The sequence below is a fragment of the Pipistrellus hanaki genome (genome assembly GCF_964339955.1).
Source record: "Pipistrellus hanaki genome assembly, chromosome: 17".
Lineage (NCBI taxonomy): Eukaryota > Metazoa > Chordata > Mammalia > Chiroptera > Vespertilionidae > Pipistrellus > Pipistrellus hanaki.
Window position 1 is genome coordinate 28,193,658 of NC_140519.1, and position 26,229 is coordinate 28,219,886.

The 26,229-nt window shown below is 38.4% G+C and overlaps 1 protein-coding gene across 8 annotated transcripts in view; it reads left to right on the top strand.

Annotated features, from left to right (window-relative positions):
* The first annotated feature begins 14,630 nt into the window (after window positions 1-14,630).
* ENPP2 (ectonucleotide pyrophosphatase/phosphodiesterase 2) overlaps window positions 14,631-26,229 on the top strand; it is an 80,160-nt gene continuing 68,561 nt past the window's right edge. For 6 of the 8 annotated variants that reach the window (XM_084864953.1, XM_084864955.1, XM_084864954.1 and 3 more), the window contains exons 1-3: window positions 14,729-14,865; window positions 15,083-15,185; window positions 25,142-25,297. In XM_084864953.1, the coding sequence (XP_084721079.1) occupies window positions 14,833-14,865; window positions 15,083-15,185; window positions 25,142-25,297 (292 nt within the window). In that variant the 5' untranslated portion in view covers window positions 14,729-14,832. Of the gene's footprint in view, window positions 14,866-15,082; window positions 15,186-25,141; window positions 25,298-26,229 lie in introns of all 8 variants that reach the window. The other 2 variants (XM_084864958.1, XM_084864960.1) reach the window with 2 other exon arrangements.

Here is a 26,229-nt window from a genome sequence, read left to right on the forward strand (position 1 = left end):
CTCTCTCCTCCTATCTGTAAAAAATCAATAAAATATATTAAAAAAAAAAAAAGGACTGTGTTCAAATCCTTTCCCCATCCCCACCACTTGCCCTGTAACCTGGAGCAAATGATTTCATCTTTCTGAGTTTTGGTTTCTTTACTCATAAAGTGGAATTTGATAAGTAATTAATGTACTTATATAATCACCTTAAGATGTTATTATTGTTGCTGTATTTACTAATGTTATTATTAGAATATAGTCAATCCCTATTCTAATACAGACTGGCTGACTTTGGGCATATTATTCTAGCTCTTCTCCTAAATAGGATTATTCTAATAGTCTTATTTGTGTGGCTCAAGAGCTAACGGCATTTTTTCATCACTCACACCTCCCTATTTATTCTATATTCATAGCTCATCACCAATTGATATAGTTATATATTTTGTCTTTTTCCATGCATTAAAATGTAAGCTCCCCAAGCAGGTATTTAGGTTCTCTTATTAATTGCTGGTGTCTTTTGGGCCTAAAAGAGTACCTGGAACACATTAGGTTCTCAGTAAAATATTTGCTGTGTAAATGGATGAATAAGCAAATGAATGGATGCCAAATCCTCTGTTATATATTTAGCAAGTGGAGGCTCCCAGCCCACAGTAGCTTCTCCTGTGCTTAGGGTCATTATGATCAGAATATGGTGTGTGTCGCCAGAGGAATCAATACAGAAAGGTTGCTGCCAGCTCCGACAGGTGATGATCTTTGTTCTTAGCACTGGCATCTTATGCACTGTGCTGTAGTTGGGCTGAAACAACCAGGTCATTGTCAATAGTAAGGTCACATGAGACTAAGCAAAAATCAGAGTTTCAGAATTTTTTTTTATCCATTCTCAGGAAGAAGTGGAAACAGCTGCAGAAAGGGAGGGAAGACTGGGTAAAGGAGAAAATAGCATCTTTTGCAAAATATTTTATCACATGAGGCCACTGGCTATATACATCTGTGACCTAGACTTACCCAGCCCCAAACCTAAAGGCATGCAAAACCAGCTGCACTGCTCAGATGACACAAAAGAGTACGTGGGTATAATGGCTCCAACCTCCAGTGGGTGCCCACATGGAAAACTTGACAGAATCTCTTCTGTTTCTGTACTGTGAAAGGCACTAGAGAAAACCCCCTCTACTGGCCTCCAAACTTGAGATTGGAGGACATTGTTTTAAAAGTAAGGACACAGACAATAGGGTGGTGAAGGCCTTGGCAGGGGGTGGGGGCAGGCTTGAAGAGGTCAGTGAGGGGAAAAGAAGGACATATGTAATACTTTCAACAATAAAGATTAAAAAATAAATAAAAGTAAGGAAACTAAATGTACCACAATGGTGTAGACTATAGCAAGAAATGCTTAGAAGTGGGACTCTGGTTAGGTAGGCAGATCTGAGTTTAAATGAACCTTTGTGAATGTGGGCAAATTAACTTAAACTTCTGTGAGTGTCTCAAAAAGAGAAAGCAATATGTGCTGTGCAAGATTGTTGAGAATTCAGTGAAATCATTTCTGTAGGATGTTTGGCACATTTTAGGAGCTCAGCAGATGGTAGCGGTGGTTATTGACAATGAGCCCCACATGGATTATTTTATTTCATCCCCACAGCAACCCTTTGAGGAAGGCACTGGGATGATTCCCATTTTACATATGAGGAACTGGAGGTCCAGAGTGGGTTCCAAACTCCAAGGCCCACAGCTAGTAACCAAGCCCAGTAGCCCGGGATTTTAGTAATTAACAAGTTGTATAACATCTCTTCTAAGAGTATCAAAAGCTTAGCAGGACAACGTGAGGGCCAGAACTTACGTACTTCTGCATTTTCTTGCATAATACTCCAGTGGCAAGCTGGTGTTATTGGATTGCAACTTTGAAGTGGCTCTGTGTTCACAAAGGATTATGATAGTCCTATAAAACTGGGAGAGGCAATATAAGGCCAGCTTGTCTCAGGCCCATCTTCTAGGTCAATCCAAAAGTATGTTACTACATCTCTTGCTTAAGTCTATCAAATTATTTTGTGAAAGATGTTTCTTCTTAACCCTGGCCAGTGTTCCATTTACTTGCATTAATTAAATTGCACACACTAATTTTGTATTAGTCCATACCTAGCTATATCTATCTATATATTTCCTTCAAGAGATGAAAGTGTAAGAACAAAGTGTGTGTAAGGATCCTTCCCTTTCCTTTTGACTTATCCAAAAAACATAAAACTGAATTCTGGTTGTTTAATCATTTGAGTAGCTCTTTGCTGGTAGTTACTGAGGGATAATTCAGCTCCCTAAGAGTTTTAAGAAGAGAGGAAAATAATAGAGGCTCAGAGTTGGAAAGGACTTTACATATTGTATAGCCAATCTTCCTCTGAGTTTAGAGACTTTATGAAAATTCCTGACCAGCAGCACCCAGCCTTTTCTTGAACAGTTACTGGGAATTTTATTTATTTTATTTTATTTTATTTTATTTTATTTTATTTTATTATTTTATTTTATTATTTTATTTTATTTTTGGTAAGAGAACCCTGATAGCACTGTTTATTAGAAAGTTCCTCTGATTATGAGATGAGGCATGCTTCTCTGTAACTTTTAGTTTTGCCCAAGGAGATGCATACAATAAAACTCATATGCCTTGCATTGCCCTTTGAATATTAAAGAAAGACAGCCACACCCACCTTCTCCCACCATTCATGCAGGGCACCTAGGTTGCATGGTCACATGGTCCTTAACCACTTGCCAGGAAGGGGAGCTCATTAAATATCCATTCTCTCAATATTAGTGAGAGTGAGCCTTTTGAGACACAAATTGGATTATGTCACTGCCTGGCTGGCTCAGATCCCTCCAGTAGCCTCTCTTCTCACCTAAACGGAAACCCAAAAGTTCCACTATGACTTTTGAGGTCCTGTGTGAGCCAGCAGCCCACATCACCTCTTGGACATCATTTGCTATTCCTCCTCGCAATCTCTCCCTCCACTCCAGCCACATTGGCCTTCCTGATCACACACAGGGCTACTGCTATCTCAGGGCCTTCCACTTGCTACTCCTGAAGACACCTGGTCCTTCCACCCACATTTGTGTTCAGATATAATCTCTTCAGAGAGACCCCACTAACTGCCATGTACTATGTATCATGGACTGACTCAAAATTCAGAAATACCTTGACAGGTTGAAATCAAGAGTTGAAAAAAAGTGGAGAGAAACCAGATCAATCTATCTGGAATAACATCCTTGAAAAAGAATACTAGGAGAGTCCAGAATTGACATCAATTCTTGTAAAAAGAAACCTGGGAGTTTTTGTTACCTACAAGTTCTACAGAAGCCCATTTTTTTTTCTTTAAAAAAATATATTTTATTGATTTTTTTACAGGAGAAAGGGAGAGGGATAGAGAGTTAGAAACATTGATGAGAGAGAAACATCAATCAGCTACCTCCTGCACACCCCCTACTGGGTATGTGCCTGCAACCAAGGTACATGCCCTTGACTGGAATTGAACCTGGGACCCTTGAGTTCGCAGGCCGACTCTCTATCCACTGAGCCAAACTAGTTAGGGCTAGAAGCCCATTCTTGACCAGAACTCCAAATAACTTCATTTTAGCTTAGGTTCATTTAATAAACAATCACTACCCAATTACTAAATCTGTGTTGATCCAATATTATATGAATCTTAAAAATTCTGAATTTTCAAAGTTTAGGGCAGTTGTCTCACAATGTCCAGCATTCTCTTTTATCTCTTAGGAGTTTCGAAACGACATGGCTATGACGCCCATGATTGTGGTCATTTTCTCATTATTAGCAATTCTTCTTTTTTGGAGATCAGAACAAGGTCAGTCTAGAATAGAAGTTTATCTGTGGTTTCTGATATAATCTGAATTAGGAAAAATTATCAAGTGTTAAAAACTTATCAAACATTAATCACATTCTCTACTTTTAATAGAGTCAAATTTCTTCTAGCAAATAGTTGAAATTTCCATTCCTTTTACATCTTGCTAGTTTCATAATCCTCATTGGGAAATCAGGGAGAAAAAGATGGTTCCCCCAATTAATAGGTATTTGAACATGGGCACATAGCCTTGATTCTTCTGACTTATAGGGCTGTTTTCTTTTTTGTTTCTTTTTTGTTCTTCAAATGCAAGGCATTGTTCTTTTTTAAAATTGAGGTATAATTGACATAATATTATTTAGTTTCAGGTACACAACATAATGATTCAATATTTGTATATATTGCAAAATGATCACCACAGTAAGTTCAGTTAACATCCCTCACTACACATAGTAATATATATATTTTTAAAATATATTTTATTGATTTTGTACAGAGAGGAAGGGAGAGAGATAGAGAGTCAGAAACATCGATGAGAGAGAGTCATCAATCAGTTGCCTCTTGCACACCCCCTACTGGGGATATGCCCACAACCAAGGTACATGCCCTTGACCGGAATCGAACCCGGGTCCCTTCAGTCCCCAAGCCGACACTCCATCCATTGAGCCAAACCGGTTTTGGCAGTAGTAATATTTTTTTTCATGTGATGGGAACTTTTAAGATCTGCTCGCTTGGCAACTTTCAAATATGCGATATGGTACTATCTATATATATAGAAGCCTAAGTGACTGTTACAACTAGTTGACCAGTCGTTATGACACACACTGACCACCAGGGGGCAGATGCTCAATGCAGGAGCTGTTCCCTGGTGATCAGTGCACTCCGACAGCCAATCTTTTGCCATCAGCCAACCTTCTGTGATTCTTCCTCCCAGTTGGCTGGCCCTGATGGGCCCCTATCACTGGACAGGTCAAGGGACCCGACCTGTGTATAGATTCATGCACCGGGCCTCTACTTAACTATAATTATTAGGTTGCACATTGCATCTCCATGAATTTTAAGTTTGCACCTTTTGATCCAGTTTTTCAATTTCACCTACACTCACTCCCTATCTCTGGTAAGTGCCAATCTGTTTTCTGTATCTATGAGCTTGGTTATGTTGTTTGTTTTTAGATTCCATGTGTAAGATCATATGGTATTTGTCTTTCTCTGTTTGACTTACTTAGCTTAGCATAATGCCCTCAGTGTTCATCCATGTTGTTTCAAGGCATTGCTCTTAAATTCCCACAACTGTCCCACAAATTCTGATTACAGTTTTTTGCCATTAAGATTCAAACCCCTTGCAAACTGGGTTCTCTTCTTAAGCTATTTTATGTGAAAGTAAAATGAAATGGGATACCTGATGAAAGTGGTATGGCAGAGGACCTAACGTGCTCTGAGAAAGCCCCAGGAAATCCTTCTATTTCTAGGAATGTTCTGGTTTCATCATACACAGAGGCTGGTTAAAATAGGTCCATACCACGAATCAAATGCTTTTTCCTGTTGGTAGGTTCAGAGGGCAACTGAGGTGACTCTGGAGACAGCTTTGAAGGCACTGACCTGAGAGCCGAAGGCCAAGGTTAATGTTCCTTTTCTGTGAGTTCAGAGGCGTTGGAATTTGCTTCCCTGCAGTGATAATTTCACTAGTTCTGCCCTGCCCTTTTTAGTCCCCTTCCTCTCCTCTTTTTGAGGTATGTTTCTTAAACCATAAAGTCCATCCCTTTAAGCTGTATATTTTGGTAGGTTTTAGTACATTCTCAGGGATGTGCAAATACCACTATGTAATGTTTGAATGTTTTCATTACATCAAACAAAACTTCATACCCAAAAGCAGCCACTCCTGCATCACCTTGACAACCACTACTACTCTTTGTTTCTCTTGGATTTACCTATTCTAGATTTTTCATATAAATGGAATCATACAATATGTGGCCTTTATGTCTGGCTATTTTCACTTAGCATGATGTTTTTCAATGTTCATTCATGTTATAGCAAGTATCAGAACTTCATTCCTTTTTATTGCTAAGTAGTATTTTATTGCATGAATATATTTATATACGCTAGTCACTAGACCTTTATCAGAAAATATTTATCAATTTTTTCTCCCATTCTGTAGGTCCTTTTACCTTCTTGCCATCTTAGCAAATTTTATGTCATCCAACCCATGAATGTGAATGTCTCTTTTCACTTCTTTAGGTCCTTTATACTATAATTATTTCAGCGATCCTCTCTTGTTTTCCATGTACAAGTTTCATATTTCTTTTGTTAAATTGATCCCCAAGTATTTTAGACATTTTTGATACTATTGTAACTACAATTGTTTTCTTAATTTCATTTCAGATTGTCCATTGCTAATGTGTAGAACTATAACTGATTTTTAATTATTTATCTTGTATCATGCAACTTTCTAGAACTTATTTATTAATTCTAGTAGCTTTTTATATATTCAATAGAATTTTCTATATAGAGGGTCATGTCATTTATGAATATAGTTTTTTTCCCTTTTTTTATTTGAATACCTTTTAATTGTTTTTATTGCCTAATTGCCCTAACTAGAAGTGCAATACTGCATAGAAGTGGTGAGAGAAGACATGCTTGTCTTGGTCCTGATCTTAGGGAAAAAGCATTTAATCTTTTACTGTTATGTATAATGATAGCTGTGAGTTTTTGTAAAGTCTTTTATCAAATGGGGAAAGTTCCCTTTTATTTCTAATTTGTGAAAGTCTGTAGCTATTGTTCAATTGCAACGGGAATCACAGAAATGGCAGTTTTGCTTCCTCCCCAGGAGGAAATCATTGTGCTGCTGAGCATGTGATTATTCCATTCCAGTAGCAAGCATACACTTCCTTTTAGGTTTGAGTTCAAACAAATGTCTTGAGTTGAAACTTAAATTCTTGGGGCTTTCCAATCCAAATAGAGGGTCTTTATTATTGTAGTTGAAACCTGTAATTGAAAGCTCGCTCCAGAGTCATCCTACCCTTTGCCAAGCAAGTGCTGCTCATTTTCTCCTGAGGTTAGTGAGGACGCAGAAAGAATGATTCATAGCATTTCTAATTTTAATTTACATATAATCTCACCATAAATAAAAAGGAATTTTCCTAGAACCTATGTCACTACTAAGCACCTATTATTTGCCCAGCACTTTGCTGAATGTTGAGAACATAATAGCAGATGCAGTCTTTATCCCCCTGTATATAATAATGGCTAATATTTGTCTGTTTTCTATGTTTCAGGCACTGAGCTACTTATTTAACATGCATTATGTAATTTGGTCTTCATATCAACCCTGGGTGACTATCATTTTGTTGTTGTTGTTAAAAGTCACCCAAATGTTAGAGAACTTAAGCAAGGTCTCATGCTTGAAAGTGGCAGACCCAGGCTAGTCAGGCTCTAGAATCCAGGTTATTAGTCTCTATATCAAGTGGTTTCTTTCTCTTGTTCTTTGGGCATTTATGCTGTTTTTGTTAAGAAATACTCAGACAAAACAGGGAAGCCTAGAGAGACAAGAGACAAATGTCTTCGGGTAGAATCTAGGTGTTCATGAACTGAGAATGATGCAGTGGGTGCTACAGTTAAGAGAAGGAATATTGTGAAGATGCTGATCCCTGAGGAAGGCTATGGATTGACTAAGAATTGGATGAGTGCATTGGAAAGAGGAGGACTTCAGGGCTGAGAATCAGCATGAGGAGAAGTGTGGATGCAGAAATGAGCCTGGACTCCTTGGGGGAATAGCTTGATTGGAATGAGAGTATCCATGGCTCATCAATGAAAGATCTGACTTGAGACAATTCGGGTCAGATTTTGGGATGTGTAAACTACAACACAGGGTTGGGTCAGATTTTGGGATGTGTAGATTACAGCACAGGATTGGATTTAGAAAAATATTTAAGTGGTGGACTTAACTTAGTTATTTGTTGCTTTGTTTTCACAAATTACACTTCTTGAATTTCCAGGTTTCTGTGAAGGTGCTGTTGGGAGAAGGGATGTGTCTGGTTATCTAGAATCCAGGCTCCCCACCCTGTTAAAGTACAGCCATTTTAAATTTAGATGCTTGTATTCCTTTTGAGATTTTAGTTGAAAATAGGGTTTTAGTGCTTAAAAAAAGGGTTATAAAGCACAGAGTTGGCCAATAATTCTGCTTTACAGATGAAGAAATGTGGGCTTGAAGTGACAAAGCCAGTTAGTAAGAGAGCAAGAATTCAAGTTCCAAGTCAAGTTTCATTGCCAAGTAACTTCATTCAACAAACATTTATTGTCTGGCTGTTGTCTCCCAGGAAAGATGCAAAGCTCTGTGGAATGCAAGGATGACTGGTCCCTTCATTCTAAGAGAGACCACAAGGGATAGGGGTGCCTAAAAAGAGATTACAGACAATGTGGGAGCAGAGAAAAGGACCCGATTGCTTTTTATGGGAAGGGGATAAGCAGAGAGTGGGGAGAGTTCACAGAGGAGTGACACTGGACCTGAATCTTCATGACTATGTTGGAGTTTTTCAGGGAGATTTGGTAGAGAAGGGCATTCTAGGCCAAAGAAACAACATATAATAAGGAATGAAGGTGTGAGAAAACACAACTTAATTAAGGAATAGCAAATATTTTTCTAATTAAGAAAACTTAACATTTATTAATCATTCTTCTGTGCCACTCATTGTGCTAAGCATTTTGCATGGATTATTTCATCTAATACTCTTAAGAAATCCTATGAGCTGGAAACTGGTGAGAAAACCAAGTCTTAGGATGGAGAAGGGTCATGCAAGGTCTCACAGTTAAACAGTGGTAAGAGCTGGGATCAGAACCCAGGGGACTTAATGTCACCTTGAAAGTCCTATGCACTTTGGTAGGCAGTTTGGATTTTATCCCCTTGGTCGGTGGCTCTCAAACTTGTATCAGAATCACCTGGTAGACTTGTTAAAAACCTGGATTCTGGGTTCTATCTCTCATGGAGTTTCTGATTCTGTAGGTCTGAAAAGGATTTGAATTTCTGGCAAATTTCCAGGTGATTCCAACCCTGTTAGTTCAAGGATTACACTTTGAGAATGACTGTGATGGACAGCCATTAGAAGGTTTCAAGTATGGGAGGAAAATCATCAGATTTGCATTTTATGTAGGGCTCTCTGATCAAGGAAAGGGAATAAATTACAGGCTGAATAAGAGAGAACTCAATGAACTGGTGTTTGAAGTGGGCAGAGAGGACATAAGGAAGAGCAGCTAAGAGATGAACTTCTAATACCCATCCATAAGCATGAAGACGATGGGATGAGTCTAAATGGAAAAGGAAAATAATTTAGGTACTAATAGCATTCAGAAAGCTCTGGTAAATGATGGTAATCATTTTAATTAATAAATAGAACCTCTGGGTAGAGTGTCTAATTTAGCAGGTAGATGAAAGAATGGTTGTAGAAGAAAAACTAGTTTTAAAGTTTCCTTGAGTAGAAATGAAGAGGGGAGGGTGAACGTGTTGTTTGGGCAGCTGTGTCTTAGATGTGTTGAGTTGAGGCCCTTGTGGGGTGCAAGAGAGACTCCACGTTATAGAGAGAAGAGGACTAAGCTGGAGGAGGGGACTCGGATTCTAGTCTTAGCTCAATCACTTATCCACCACTTTGGAGATGACATGCACTCTTTGAACCTCCATTTCTTCACCTGCAAGTGGAGTTAAGAACAGCTTGGCCACCTGCCTATGTAAGACTGGAAGGTAAAGGATGAGAGTCTTCAACCCTGTGGTGAAACTTGGGATAAAAACACTTTTCTCTGATTATATACACACACCCACTCATGCTCAGATATTCCACAATCCACATTACAAGTAGACTCAAGATGAAAACTTTCAAGAGGTTCACGTACATGCTGGTGTGCCATCTGGCCAAATGGTGACGTCCTTCTTACATTCACCTGGCTGTCTCGCATGCAGGTTTCAGAGCAGCTGAAAAGACGTAGACTTAAATTGTGTTTTGAGTTTTAAAATGTTTTATTAACAGCTAGAGTTAGGGACAAAGCTGCATTATTGCTTTGTGGTAATTATTTTTAAAACTCAATCAAGAACCAATGTATTTTCAGTGTTTAAAGTCAAATATAACTTTACTTTAAATCAACTTTCTCAGTTGATTTTTAGAACGACTGGCTGATGTTTTAAAGCTACTAGCCTATCCCTTATTTTAACTATGTAATTCTAGAAGGTTAACAAATGGATGTCTTATAAGCCAATTAAAAGTTTAGATGTGACTTGTATTTGGTCATCATAATGGTTGAATAGTTATTAACTCAGAAGTCATACTTAATGTTTTTCTGCCCCTCAACCCCATTGACATTAACAAGTCTTTATCCTGACTCAGCTGGGTTTCTACCTCTCCACTATTCCCATTACCTTTTGAGTGGGAGATATCATTATCTTTCGCCCAGTTCACTGACATTATTTCCAAACTTATCTATTGTATTCATTCTGACCCCCTCCAATTCTTATCCACATAGTACAGAGATTAATACCTCAAAATCTGATTAAACATTCACCTGTTTAAGCCCTTTTAAGCCTTTCCATTGCTTTTAGGATAAAGACAACACCACCTAGCATGACCATTGAGGCCCCACGTGAACTGGCCTCTACTAACCTCTCCAGTCTCATTTCCTTCCACGCTAACTTTTGCTTTCCCGATAGAAGTCAAACTGGCTGTCATTTCACCTTATGCATGTGCTGAGGCCCACTCTACACAGAACCTTTGTGCACCCTGTTCCCTCTCTCTAGAATCTTTCTCTCCTCTCTTACCTAGTTACTCCCAGGTCCCTGCACAGCACAGCTCAAGTGATACTTCACAAAATCTTCTCTGATCCCGCTGACTAGATCAATCCTGAATTACAGTAGTTCCCTCTTGTCCATGGCTTTGTTTCTTACACTTTCAGTTACACACAACCAATCCTGGTCTGGATATTAAATGGAAAGTTCCAGAAATAAACAACTCATATGTTTTAAATTGTGTGCCTTTTCTCTGTGTCTATTTGATGACAATGGAGGGCAGCGGACTATATCTGGTTCAGTTCCCGACATAGTACCAGTGACCAGAACAGTGTTGGGTACACAGTAGGAGCTCATGAATATTTGTGCAATGATTGAATATTCTTAGCTGAGATTGTTCTGGTGGAGGGCCTTATGCTTAGATTCCATTGGCAGTAAATAAAACACATGGAAGTTTATGATATAAATTGAAGCCCTTGAAAGATGTGACATGTTGATTTCAGCTCTCAATTGTGCAATAACAGATAGCACAAGCCCTGTTTGCATTTGAATAGGCATATGCTATTTCTCCACTGGAGAACCCCCCTGGGGACATAGATTACTCACAGAACTTTGCATCTGTGGTTTAGAATCTTAAGTGGTGTCTACTTGGTACACATTCGCAGTCCTGGATTGAAGGAGCCAATTGAGCCAGCTTGTTTCTCTATTAGCTGTTAGAATGTTTTGCTCAATTTAGATTGGCAAAGGACTGCTAGCCTGTTTTTATTCTGACTTTTCTAACAGCCTTCCACCACGTCAGAATTGAAACCCAAGACTTAACTCAAAAGTTTTAAAACAGACGCTGAAGAATACACCTGGAATTTGTCTTCTTTCTTTCATAGTGCATGTGCTGTCGTTATTGCTAACTAATGCCACTGAAACTCAGGTGGTCAGCGAATTGTCTAGCATCCTAGGGTTAGAAGTATTCTGGGAACAGTGTTAAAGTCAAGGCATGTTAATTCTGCATAATGAGACACTGGATATAGATAGAGTTTGAAGCAGTTCATGAAAATGTCATAATTACTGCAGGAGGCAAGAGTGACAACCCTCAATTACATCTCTCTCAGATCTCACTGTTAACCTCAAGCCCTCTTACCTTAATCAGAGCTTGGGAACAAGGATTCACAGAGCCATTTCATGAAAAGGTAGACTGTGCATTTGTATAAATGCAACCACTGTATTGCAATTAAGCAACACACACACTGCTGCTTTGTGCCACCAGCAAGGTAAATAAAAGACCGTTCTGCTGCTTACAGTTTGGGGATGATTTCCATGGAGGAGAAGCCATAGTTTGTCACCAAGAGATCTGAACTTTAAATGTCCAATCCATAGTAAATACTATTAATATTATATTAAAATTACTTTATGAATTAGATCGAGCAAGTCATCTTTCAGGGCATAAACAAATGAACTCAGAGTAATTTATTCTAATGCTCTGTTTCTCTAAATGTGGTCCTTACATTACTTACTTCAGAATAGTCTATTGTGCCAGTTCTTGTCTGGTTCTTAAACCCCTCCTTCCCTGTCCCCACCCCTTGGACCTAATACATCAGAATCTTGGGGAGTAGGCCATAGGCATCAACACTTTAAACAAGCTCCCAAGGTGGTTCTTTTGCTTAAGAAAGCTTGAGAACCACAGAGTGATTTTTAGGGCCTGAGACTTTCAAAGATTTGTTTATAGTTCTGGCTTTTCTTCTGCCAGGGGGCAGTGTTTTCTGACATACAGCTAGATTAGTAAAGCATCCTGGAAGTGAATTTCAGTCTTTCTCATACATTTTCTTGATTACTGGCCCGACGGTGGATGACCTTATACAAAAATCTTATAAACTCCAGAGTAGGTGAACTTCTTAATTTGGTTTTGTTTTAGGATATTTTGGACTGTATTTCAGTCACTTTAGTTGAGTGTCTAGACCTATGTATTATCAGACTTTTGGGTTTTCTCAGGTTTGGACAATGAGAGGTTTTTTGTTGTTGTTTTTGAGAGGTAATTGTATTTTGTAATTGATTTGATGCCCAAGGTAGGGGTTTTGGTCATCTTCCTGAGAATTAATATATAATGATGTCTTATAGTAAAGTTCTGGTTAGCTATGGTAGATGGTGTTTTGTGTGTGTGTGTGGGTGTGTGTGCATATGCGTGCACATGTGCACTTATGTATATGTATCTGTTAATGAACTCCATATGCACAATGACCTGGTAGAAGATAAAGTTCTTTGGCAGAATGATGAACAGAAATAATGACTGAGCTCAATCCTCTTAGATAATTGGTAACAAGTGCTGTACAGAAGCCAATTATGGATCAACTTGGCTATTATACTTATGGCTTTTTCCTCCCTGCACAGCTACTCTGCATGTCAAAAAAATTAATAGATGGTGCTCAGCTCCTGAGTCTAATTTTATTTTCAAGGAGAGCCTTCATCCTTCTCAAACTGAGTTTCCACAATCAAATGTCAGACAGAATCTAAACTTGCTGGATTCCGGCAGCGGCTGGGGAGGTTGGAAGGACAGGGAGGCAGGGTTTGAAGGACATTGGGAACATCGTGGCACAGGATGCCATCGAGGGCAGCCTTAATGTGTTTTTCCTTTTTGGTTTATAGTGTGTCTCTGTAAAAGCTAGCCTGCATCTTGAAATTGAATATAAGTAGGAGAAAAATCTTACATGGTTTTTAGTTTTGTTTTTTAAGCCCTGCTGAATACCCCACTCCAAATCATTTCAGTATGGCACGTAGATTAAAGTAAGAGACTTCTAGAGAAAAATTCATGAGCCAGCCCTCTCGCCAGAGTGCACAACTAAAGGGGTTTTAGAAAGGCAACATAATGTTTGCCAGTGTTTTCTTTTTTTCAGTGAGCTGTTACTAAGTCCTAGGATATATAATGCCTCCCAGGCCTACTGTGCAGCCCACTATAATAAACAAGTTCTTGCTTTTGTGCTATCCTGCTTTATTTAAGCAATGCCACCGCTCTGCTGCATGGTGAGTGGTGTATTTGTTTATATACATGCATGTTCTCTATGGGAGGAGGATGGACGCTGGAAGGGGGGAGAGAAAAACCAAGGCCAAACCTTCTTCCCTCATTTGAATCCTAAAAGCATATAGCATTTAAATAACTTTCAGATTTAAATGACTCGATTTCTTTTCGATGGCTCCTGGCTGCCAAACAGCTTAATAAAGAAACTTTAATGCTCACAATAACCTCAAAGGACACAATTGTGGGGGTGGTCGGGGGGAGAGGGCTGGATGATAATGTAACTGGGAAATAACCAGGGAAACAGTTCTTCAAAGATAAATTCTTGCACCACTGAGATTTCCTTCCTAAATTCAATCACTAATAAAGCTTCCCCATCCACGCCCCCACCCCCACTTTCCACTCTCCCCACTCCCTACCCCCAGCAAACACGCACCAAGCTGACAGTTTTTCGGGAAGAGGAGGCAGAAACAAATGATTTCCCCCCTCCTCCAGGGCAGAGGACTTTCTGCTGCTTAGCTGGCATTCCCCGTGGTTGTGATAAAAGTTACTTCTCTAAACTCTCACAACAGGGGGAAAATAATGCTGTCTCTGTCTTAGTTACAATCTGGGGAGATTTGGTCCTGAGAAATTCTTGAGGAGTCAGGAGTAGCTGCGAATGTGGCAACAGGAACAGGTCATTTCAACGGCCCCAGAAAAAATAAATACACGAGACAGAGAGGGGAAGCAATGAGGTTTATAAATGATAAAACCTTCCTGCTTTTTGTTTTTCTTTTAAAATAGTGCCGTTGAGGATCCCTTATAACTAACTACATTGCATACCTTCAAAGCTTAAAGCTGGTAGAAACCCCTTGCCAGTTCTGTTTCATTTTTATCGGATGAAACACATTTGGTTTCTTTTTGAAAAGACCATGTTTTTGTGAGGGAAGGAAAATGAACATGAGCTGTTATTGGCCCCAGCAACCCAAGAAGCCCTCATGTTAGCAGAGGAAACCACATGAAAGTGTGTGTGTTAGGGGTGGGACCGATAAGGGGGAGGAGAGAAGGAGGCTGGTGTTTCCAGCCTCTTCAGCTCAGGGCTGTGATTTGTGAACAGACTGTGATGTAATCGAGCTTTGGGCAAATCAGAGCAGCCTGTCAACCTCCCAGGTGGGATTACATGCAGTTAATAGACTGAGCTCAGAGCCTCAAAAAGCAGTGCATTCAGTGTGGGCAAAGAGAGCACACTGCAAAAGGCTTTCCAAGAACCCTCTGCCATGGCAAGGAGCAGCGTGTCCCAGGCGTGGAAGGTAGGAGGAAGGTGGAATGGGAGTGCTTGGTCTTCAGAAGCAGCTCCAGATTTTGTTTTTCTTTTTGTCATTTTAGAAATGAAGGCAGCCCTTGATGGTGCATTTTGGAAGCTGTGGGATTGGGTGGTGACGTTGAAATCATTTGCATTTGCCTTCCTAGGATTTGATGCAGTCTTGTCTAGCTGTGTTTGACAACTCGATCTCTTTATTCACTTAGGTGATGTCCCTGTTCACTTTTGCTCTTGGAGCCAATATCTGCTTGGGATTCACAGCACATCGAATCAAGAGGGCAGAAGAGTGGGATGAAGGCCCTCCTACAGGTAAGTGTTGCACCTACCTGCATTTTCAACCTTTTAAAAGTGTTATACACTAGGTCATCAATAGAAGCTCAGGGAGAAAGGCATCTTTAAGTAATTTTGCAGTATAACTAATTTAGTCCTTGGTTTCTCCAAAATAAAAGCAGCTCTGTGTATCAATCAGGTGAGAGGACGTGGTTTTGATCAGAGAACATTTATGATGTCTTCATGATAACTAGCCATTTAATTCTTCCTACATTGCAATTCATACATGTTAAGACAAAATTAGAAATCTTGTTAGTAGACAAGGCTAACCTAGAAGTGGTGAGAGCAGGCGCTGCTTTAATATTGGAGAAGCGTCAATCGGATTGATTATCCGGTGGCGCTGGATATAGTGCTTATCTCCAGAAAGTTCTGACCTAGGGGTAAAGAGGAGTGAGAGTAAAACAGGCAGTGAGCTGACTTCAAGAAACTTCAAAAATTTAGGACTAGCAGAGTAAGGTTTACCGAAAATAGGAAAAAGATTTTTAAAAAAGGAGGTGCTTCAAATTTGAGCTCATTGTTGTTGTTTTTCTTTCAGCCTAGAGAAAGGTAAGTTTTAACAGTGTACCTAGACTCAGCTCATAGAACCGAAGTGAAAGCGTTTCCTTTTACAATACACTGTGCCCTAAGCCATGTGGGAGTTCTTATAAAGGAGCTCTTGTGCAGATGGAGGGGGCTTAACTGACCAGGTCTTAAGTAATGAGTTGGTTAATTTCCTGGAAATTGGAGCTGCTGATGGTTTTATAAATAAAAACTACATATTAAGTAATGCGTACTCTAGGGGGCAATATTTTCTTGACTTTGCCTGACATCTCAGCATGTTTTTTGTCTGCCTTCCTGTGCAGTTTGCATTTCTCTGTATTTCTTGACCCGACTGCTATAAAAGGCTATCACCTGTCTCTGGTTAGCCAGCATGAGCTTGTATTCACCAAGTTATATTGTTGGATTACTAAGTCCTTCTTATACTGAGAAGTTACTTTTGTGTGTCTTGCCAGAATTATATGAGAAGTAGTTTAGTGAGTTGAAGTGGGATATGGCTGGGGTAAAAAATGAGAAAACAAATAATAAAAATTGCACCCCCAGGGAACCAAATGGACACAATGAGTTGTCTTCTGTTCGGGGGTGAGGGGAGAGAAGAGTGGATCACTGGGCTGGAGAATCCCGTTTTTATTGGTAACAAATGCTCTCTTCAAAGACCTCTTGTTCTTGTTCCAGACAAGTATAACTCCCATTAACACCAACTGTAACTGCACAGACTGGAGGGGGCGGGGGGGTGCCCTAACTGATCCTTAGGATGGCTGAGTGGGCAGCTAGCAGCTCAGCAGCCCACTGCTAGATCTTTCCAATGCACCCTACAGGGAACTTTCTCCGGTTTTGTATTAATATACCACTGTGGCTGAAACTGATAATTAGAAGCTGTTTCCTTAATGAATGTGTAAAAGCCAGCCACTCATTATTTTTGGAAAACAGTCATGAAAGTCCTGGACTTGACAGCCTGAATCCATGTAACTTGCTGTGTGGTCTTGGACAAGTCACTTGTGAAGCCTGTTTCCTTAGCTGTACAACGAGGAGGAGGTCTAGATTATTTCCAATTTTTCTACTGGATTAAAAAAATAAAAGCTCACGATTCTATGTATCCTGTGCCATTGCCTCTGAATGTATGTGCTCTCTACTGGAGAGCTTGGAAAGTGTAGGCTACAGTTATTAATCCTGGAACATATTTTGTATATAACAAACTATTTCCCTGCCTTATAAGAAGCAGCTATAAGAACTAATGAGCCGAAGCTGGTTTGGCTCAGTGGTAGAGCGTTGATCTGCGGACTGAAAGGTCCCAGGTTCGATTCTGGTCAAGGGCATGTACATTGGTTGCGGGCACATCCCCGATAGGGGGTGTGCAAGAGGCAGCTGGTAGATGTTTCTCTCTCATCGACGTTTCTATCTCTCTATCTCTCTCCCATCCTCTCTGTAAAAAAAAAAAAAAAAAAAAAAAAGAACTAATGAAATAATGCTACTTCTGGGAAAATAATATGATCTATATTATAATAAATCGAAGTGATCTATATTATAAAATATTTGCTTCTTGAATTATTTGAGGAAATCATCTATTATTTTATGGTATATTCTAGAATAATTTATTAATGAAAAGTCTATTTATATGAAGCTTAATCTTGAGATATAATGCAATTTACTAATAAATCTTAGTGTTAGGATTTTGGTATTCTGGCACACTTTTTTATTTTTCTATTGATGGAGCTTATCTGTCGTTTAGGCAAGACCAGAGATGTACTTTGGAAAATGGGCAAAGGCATCATGCAGAGACTTGGAGCATTTTAATCTTATTAAAGGCAATATGTGCCTAGAAAGGACCTCCCTCAATTAACACATTGTGGCTAGGTAATCTGTCAGCAAAGATTTCACATCAGGAAACACTGGCTGAACTTTTCTGTTCATTTTAGAATAAGATACTGGGAAGAAAGACAACCATGCCTTTGTTCAGAAATTTGGGGAGCTCAGTGCTTTTAGATTGTTTCACAAAATAGAAGGAATACAAAGTGTATTAATATATGGCCAGCTACAGACTGATCAGAGCATGATCCCCCAATCAGAAGCACACAGTGCTTTATTTGGTGAATGTCATTCCTCAGAACTCTCAGCAATAGCTGAGGACGTCCTACACACATGCAACTGCTGTACTATGGACTGGGCTGCTAGTTTCAAGGCTGTTGCAGTGCAAACAGACTGTTATAATTAATTAACTAGCACATTTGTTAGCTGGATTTATTGTTGGGACCTGGTGATATATTGGAAGTCATGGTGGAATAGGGTGTCTTCTACCAGATCATAAAAGATCTATAGATGTATCAGAAGATGTGAAATGAGAAGAGCCAGTTATAATTCTGTTGGGTAAATATAATGGGCAATCAGGCAAATGAGATGGCTGAGATACATTTTCAGAGACAATGTAAGTGATAAATGCAATTTAGCTTGACATCTTTATCCCATATCTATATCCAATGCAACCAGTTTGGTTCACCTTTAAGACGGCAAGAGAATTTATGTGTATACAAGTGTGTGTGCACTCATGTACATGTGCATCCATGTGTGTTTATGGTGTTGTGGAGTCTATTTTAATAAAATTTGTGACAGATATTCTTTCAGTCTCCAGGTGAAAAACGCTATATCCTCTTAAGTATAAGCAACTTAATACTTGGAAGATGAAGGGAAATTGTAAGCTTGTGAATGGCTGGTTAATAAACTTGAAAGCTCAGTTCAATTTATTGTCATTTTTAGTGGCATGAAAGTTAAAAGTTTGTGAGTGTGAATGAAATGCATGGGTATAAATATGAAATGAATTTCTCTAACAACTTTATGAGCAAAGCTTTTCTTTGTGAATCATAGAGAAATCAGACAATAATTAGAGGAATGAGGTTGTTCATGTTCATTTGATAACTTTAAGAATCTCTTTTTACAAGGAGAAGGATAAGCTATTTACAAGATGGGCTAGCAGCATGTAGGAAACTGCTAAGCTGGCAGATATATCAACCCTCCTCTGAAAGGAAAACAATCTCATGATGTCACGGGGCTTTGTGTTAAACCTAGTGTAGAAATCAGGGGTTTCAGTCAATGGACTGAAATGACCTGAATTCAAATCTAAGGAGAGCACAGATATTTCAGTTCTTTGTTACACCTATCTTAAAACTATACAGAATCCCCTATCTTGTTTGCAAAAGCAGAAATTTCAGTCCTCAATAAAGTTCAACATAGAATCTTGAGTCAACAAAAAAGTATCAACTCTTCCAAAATCATGTCTTAAAAAGAACATCATTTAGATAATTCAGAGCCTATGTACAAAATGTGAAAAATCCTTTGTTAATGAAAACAGTACTGTAGTTATATTCAGATGATCTAAAATGTTAGCCAGGCCTTTGCTAGCTCAAAGAAGGCCTAGAGATCAGATTTTCCAACCAGAAATGTGGGATAATGCTGCCTCTCTATCAGAAAAGAGTTTTGAAAACAAAATGCCGTTTTAATGCTGGTGACAATACAAGATGTTGAGTATTTGATGATATATTTAACTGACCTTCAATTATGTTTGAAGGCCAGTGTTTAAATTTTTATCTCGTCAATTTGAAAATAACTTGTGGTTAAAAAAGGACAGTGTTTCACTGTCTTGCAGCAGCTTTGCAGGTCATTCAGAATTACACTACTGACTATCATCACAGATGTGATCGGAGAGGTTTAGAAATTAAATTCACGTTTTTGACTTTTAAGATTGAAGTTTATAAAACTCTGTTTTGTTGCAGCTTATGAGGTCTTTCTGTGTGAGGACGCTGCATTTATCTACACACTGAAAGGGCAGGTGTTTGAAATGCCCCAGGCAGACTTATTTATTCAACACATTGTCTGTGAACTCTGACCCAGCACCTGTCAGAGGAGGGAACAGTGGTGCTGGCAAAAAGGGGTATTTACAGACAGTGGGGAATTTGGGAAGCAGGCCTGTATGAGGGTGCTGCTTGCTAAGATATGAGGTAAAAAATATCAAGGGAAAACGGCAACTTCGACGCAAGAAAGTATGACCAGGAAGAACCAGTCACATGATCCAGAAGAGGCATAGACAGTATTACCTTCTAGAGTTGGGTGACGTCTCGAATGTCATCCATGTCCCCTACCACCTTTCCCTGCCTTTCATACTTCAGACGGGGTGGGCAGACACAGGCACACCGTTATGTTTCAAGACATATCATATTTACTCTTAGAAAAGGAGGCAGCATGGTAGTCTGTGAGCCGATTCAAAGCTTTAGTTGCTCTCAACTTTCAGGAAGCACTCCAGCTGAGAACCACGGGAAAGGAGAGGAACAGATAGGGTGCCTATCTCAAACTCTGCTCCCAGGGCCAGACAAGACTTAGAAAGAAGAATCATCCAGCTTTGGGCTGAGCTAACTGTTTTCAAGCTTAAAATACTGCCTCTCTCATCAGCCATCATTGAAATCTGAAAGTTTCTGTTTTGCAGGGACATGTGAAGGGAAATATGATCGGGAGTCCAGGAGGAAGTAATGTTCAGGTCACAACTCTTGTCATGAATTAGGTCCTTTCCAATGAGGTTCTTATCAATAGTATTTTTACCTGTATAGATAGCACCAGAATTCGACAGCACTACCTCTGTATATATATGATAAGATGGAATGCTTCATAATTGAGGTCTTATTTAACAAAGTAAAAATAATTTTACTTGGTTTTCTCAGAATTATGAATTTGGAGGAAATAAATCATGTTTCACATTGGTGTTTTTCAAAGTTATTCTACTGTGAAAAATAAGGGAAGCAGAACATTGCATTTATGCATATCATATATGTACATATATGCAGGTTTTAAAATTTGAAGTCCCATTTAAAAACAAAAAGTGTCACTAGAGACCTATAACCTTTATATTTTAAGATTGTGGAACTGACTTGTATCTTTGAAGTAAAGTAACATCATTTAAGTATGTCATTAAAAAGGCAGCAGTAGTCATTTAATCTCATAAAAGTATTGGCAAATGCCTCGTACAAAATTCAAACCTCCTTCATACTTACACACATTTCTGATTTGATCTTTTAGAGGGTTCTTTTCTTTTATGGTTTTGTTATTGTTTTTTCTTTAAGTTCTTTGATAGCTCTGAGCTTTTATGGGCATCTCAGTAATAATCTAAGATAAAAATTATGGGATACTACAAGTTTATTGATCCTTCAGTTTTTATTACACCTTTCAATAAATTATAGAGCTAAAGTGCTCATATCCATATTCTCTTGGTTTTTAGGTTAGATAAAGGAAGGTTTTACAGATATTTGAATTCAGATTTGTAGTAGGGCAGGGAATCTTTCCATATTTGGCCATTGAATCAGATACAATAAAAAGAGAAGTCCGAAAATCTGTTATTAGCCTGGAGTGAGGAGAAGGATAGGGGACCTGGGCATAGCATGAGAAAGTCAGAGCACAGAGGATGACTTACAAACTACAAAGAAAGTAGGGGCAGGAGCTTGTTATAACAGAAGAGGCAGGTATAGACTAGGTGCTGCAAAGGCAAAGTTCATTCTGTTCTACTCTATCACTTTATATCATTCAAAAAGGTTCAGCAGTTCAAATTCTTGGGGTCATTGGATTCAAAGTATTACATGGCTCAGTCCATCTTCCCACTTGTTTTCCTGCCTTTGTCACCTGAATCCACGTCAGCCACGAATGAATTTTGACATCTGTGTCCCACATCCACACACATCCGGAAATTAACTCCGATCCAAAAGCTGGTGGTAACCCAGTCTTGGGTACAATATTTTTTAGAAGATCGATCTTGCCATTATGAGTGTAAGGACAGCTTTCTTAATAAAGCTTTCTTCAGTTTAAGGGTTGGAAAGAAGTATTGTAATTGATAAAAGCCAGCTATTGAATGAGATTCAATTATTTTCAAAAACAAAGTGCAGGATAAATTTAGAGAATGATTAAGAAAATAGAAAAACTCATGTTGATAGAATGAAGAAAGTTTAAAAATGGCTAAAATTCATTAGGTATTTTAGAAGTAAAGAAAGATAGTAAAGAGATTAGATGAAGGAAAAGCAAAGGACATGAATAGAGGAACATTTCAAATGCATGCTGAGACACCATAAAGAAGAGGAGATGGGGCAAGTAAACAACTGTAAACAATGTATTTTGAGATATCTTATAATTTCAGCTATAAGCACAGTAAAGCATATTAATGCATGCAGCTCATGGGAGAGAATGCTACTCAGAATTTATTAGATGACTATTGGAAAGATTCTGTCGAAGCACTACTCTTAAAAACAAATAATTCAATCATAAGCATTTTTCTTCTCTTTATTTTTATTATAAGACTGCCTCTAGTTTTCCTTTTTTCACATCTCAGTCTCCCATGTTTTATCTCTCCCCTCCCCCTGCCCCAGTTTCTTATGGTCCAGCATGCACTGTTGATAGGTTGGCCAAAGTCAATAGAAAAATGTGGTTTATGAACCAGAGGGAAGGCATTGCTTTGGAAACCTGACATTAGTTCCTAAATGGAACTGGCTTGGTTTGTATGCATTTTCAAACATCCCACAGTCAACCAAGCAAAAGCGTTTCACATCTCATGGTCTAGTGAATCTGTTTGCTTTAGCTGAACTGATCTGATGCCATAAAGGCTAAAACAGGGTGATTCTGACTTCAAAGAGGTCAGAGGAGTAAGGGATGAACAGGATGTTCAGATAAATGGCTTCGCTGAACCTAGAAATGTCATTTAGTGTCTGTTCTCCCCTGTGCCTCTGTTTTCTTGATTTTAAAATAAATGCATATTGATTATAAAAAATTAAGATTATAAACATGTAAATAAGGAAATAAAATTATAAATAGCATGGCATAAATAACACTTATTGATATTTATATGTAATACATATTATGTAATATATATATACATACATACATATATATATATGCATATATACATACACACACGAGAGGCAGAAGTATATAAATAAACAAACAAAAAAGTAAAAAGTCTCCTTGTCTCCCTCTTTGTTTGTAATTTTCCCCAAATGTAATTTCTGTAAATATTTCATTTCAGGAACAAAAAGTTTATTTTTAAAAAGTTATGCATACTTGCACTTTTTCTTCACACTTCTTCCCCCACCATTTTCCCTTCCCTCATTGCTAGCTAGCTCTGGCTCTGTTTTTATTTTTGATCATTTTCTTTATTTCTTTAAAATTTTTTAGCACTAACCGGTTTGGCTCAGTGGATAGAGCATCAGTCTGCAGACTCAAGGCTCCCAGGTTCGATTCCTGTCAAGGGCATGTACCTTGGTTGTGGGCACATCCCCAGTAAAGGGTGTGCAGGAGGCAGCTGATTGATGTTTCTCTCTCATTGATGTTTCTAACTCTCTCTCCCTCTCCTTTCCTCTCTGTAAAAAAATCAATAAAATATGTTTAAAAAATTTTAAAGTACAGTTTACATTCAATATTATTTTGTATTATAAAGGTAACATTTTAAATCAAAGGAAGAATGAAAACTTCAGTTTCATTTTGGTTATATGTACTACATAATATTATAACACTTTTGTATTTTGATCTTTTGTTCTTGTTATTGTTATTGTTAATCTTCACAAGAGGATATTTTTCCCATTGACTTTTAGAGAGAGTGAAAGGGAGGCAGGGAGGGGGAGTGGGGAAAGAGAGGGAAAGAGACACATCAATTGGTTGCCTCCTACATGCTCTCTGACCAGGGTGGGGAATGATCCTGCAACCAATGTATTCCCTTGACCCAGAATCCACCTGCCAGTTGACATTCTAACCACTTTGAAACACTGTCCAGGACTGTATTTTGATATTAAAAAAGAAATTGTTTAGACATTTTGTACATCTTCCCATATTAGCCTATACAGATCCTCTCATTCTTTTAAGGACTGGGCAATATTTCATTTATGGCTATAGTGATACTTGTACATATATCTTAGCAAATTTTTGCAAATATATATGAGAGGTAAATTCCTAGTAGTGGAATTTCTGGATGAAAGACTCATATGCATTTTAAGAACTGGTAGATATTTCTGAATTGTATGGTATTTTACAAAAGTATTTATCTCTAGCAATAGGCATGGCACTACTTATACGTTCTGTTCAAAAGAAGGTAATTATTTTATAAGCTAGGGTGAAGATCCAACTTAATTTTTTTTTCCAGACAGCCTGTTGTGCTGGAATAACTTACTGTTTAATCCTTCTTTCACTTACTGATTAAGTTTTTATTCTCCCTTTGATTTAAAATTCTACCTTTATAGTACAAAATAATATTGAATGCAAATTGTAATTTAATTAAAAAAATTAAAATGTTCACTTGCATTATAAAATAACTTCTCAGATATTTGGTCCTATTTCCTCTCCCCAACCTCAACACTGATCTACTTACTTTCTAATACCAATCAGTCTATGCTAATTATTTAACTTCAGAATATATTTTACCATCTACTTTTCAGCAAACTACTCTTTCTTTTCTATTTTTTCTATATTTATTTTTATAAACATTTAATATTCTTTCAAGTAATTCTCTTTCTATTTTTATTATGAATGCAGTGAATCTTTAGGTTTATTTTGAAAGAACTGATATTTTTAAAATGTGGATCTTTTTACCCCCAAGATGGTATGTCTTTCCATTTAATTAAGTATTTTAAAAATATCCTTATATAAAGTTTTAATGTGTTCTTCATGTAGGTTCTACATGGATCCTATTACATTTATTCCCAGATATTTTATCTTTTAAGTACAATGCTGAAGGGAACTCCCATTTAACTTTTAGTCGATTCTTAAGATTTCTAGCTAAGTAATGATTGTATGAAAATAATGAATGGGGATGTATTTTTGACAAGCCGAGATTGTGGAATTTCTGTCTGTGTAACTCTAGTTAGAAGTATAGGTTTTGTGGATGGAAGAGATCTTAAATCTCAATTTCAATCCCTTATGGCCAGATTGTTCTCAGAACATGTAGTCTCACTTTTCCTTACAAAAAAAGCTATGGATTTTCAAATAGGTCAGTGAGCTCTTGTCTCTCAGTGCATAGATCCAAGTTCTCTCTGCCCTGACATCATTCACATCCACAGAGACACTGACTCTCACAGATTTGTAGTCATAATAATTGTAAAAAGCATAAACCCAATAGCCAACACTTGTTGCACTTTCACTATGTCTGACCGCCTGTTAAGTGTTTTGCATGGATTGTTTCATTTAATTCTCTTTATAACCTTGAGTTACTTTTACTAATCCCCTCACTTAACAGATGGGGAAACTGGCACAAGAAAGCAATAACCTGCCAGCAGGTGACAGCCATGCTGCTCAGCCAGAGTCTGACTGAATCCCTGCACTGTATTGCTTCCCAGGGCCCCCCCTCCATGGTGATGTGACTCACTTCTTTTGTCTCTTGTCTCTTGCAGTGTTATCAGACTCCCCCTGGACCAACACCTCCGGATCTTGCAAGGGCAGATGCTTTGAACTTCAAGAAGTTGGGCCTCCTGATTGTCGATGTGACAACCTGTGTAAGAGCTACAGCAGTTGCTGCCATGATTTTGATGAGCTTTGCCTGAAGACAGGTATGCAACCTTTGGGTCCTCTAGTCTTGATTAGATGGCTTACCAACCCCTACTGCTGTGCACCCTGCTTTTGCCAAACCAAACTCTGGGTTTGAGTTTTGTTTCTTGAATGACAGTCAATTGTGTGATGAGTATACCCAGCGTGACTCTTGTTTCCATACAAGAAGGTTCTTAGCTACAGTCATTACCTAATTTTGGAAATATTTGTGGCTGGGCTTTTTTTTTTTTCTTTTTTCTTTTTCTTTAATCTTTATCATTTCGGTCTTTTACTGTCAATTTCTGCATTCACTGCCGGGGCACCTGAGCTAAAATTGTGCATTCTCATAAAGCATTTTTTAATTTAATTTTATTTCTATCTATCTATCTATCTATCTATCTATCTATCTATCTATCTATCTTGCACAGCTTCTGGCATTTATTATTTTCATCGTATCATATAATGAGTGACTATGATCTACCCAGATTTTATTTCTCGTTCTCTCTACAAATGAAAAATTGCTCTGGAATTCTACTTGGGATCACTTGCTCAGGGTGGCTCTAAAATCACTTCCTGGCATATTTCTTCTATACTAGAACAGTCAGTAGAATAGAGAGGCTTCTGAAGCACTTTTGGAGACTTTTGCTATCCCACCTGCCCTGTTTCCAAAGCCCAGTACTTTATGTAGGACTTGGGCGATACCTGCTGGCTTCCCATCGTTCCTCTGGGCAGCATCACATGCAGACTCTCTGAGAAAGGTGACACTCAACCCTGCACTTCAGGCTACTAGGTGCAGAGGTTCCACATCTCCGTGGCCAAGTTATTTGCTTTTGGGCTTTTATGATGAGCTTACTCTTTAAAAAATCAAATTCTATTATCATTGGTTTTGCTCTGATCTTTCTAATAATATCGTTAGAAACAGACATTATTCTCTTCTACTAAGGAAATAGTCCTT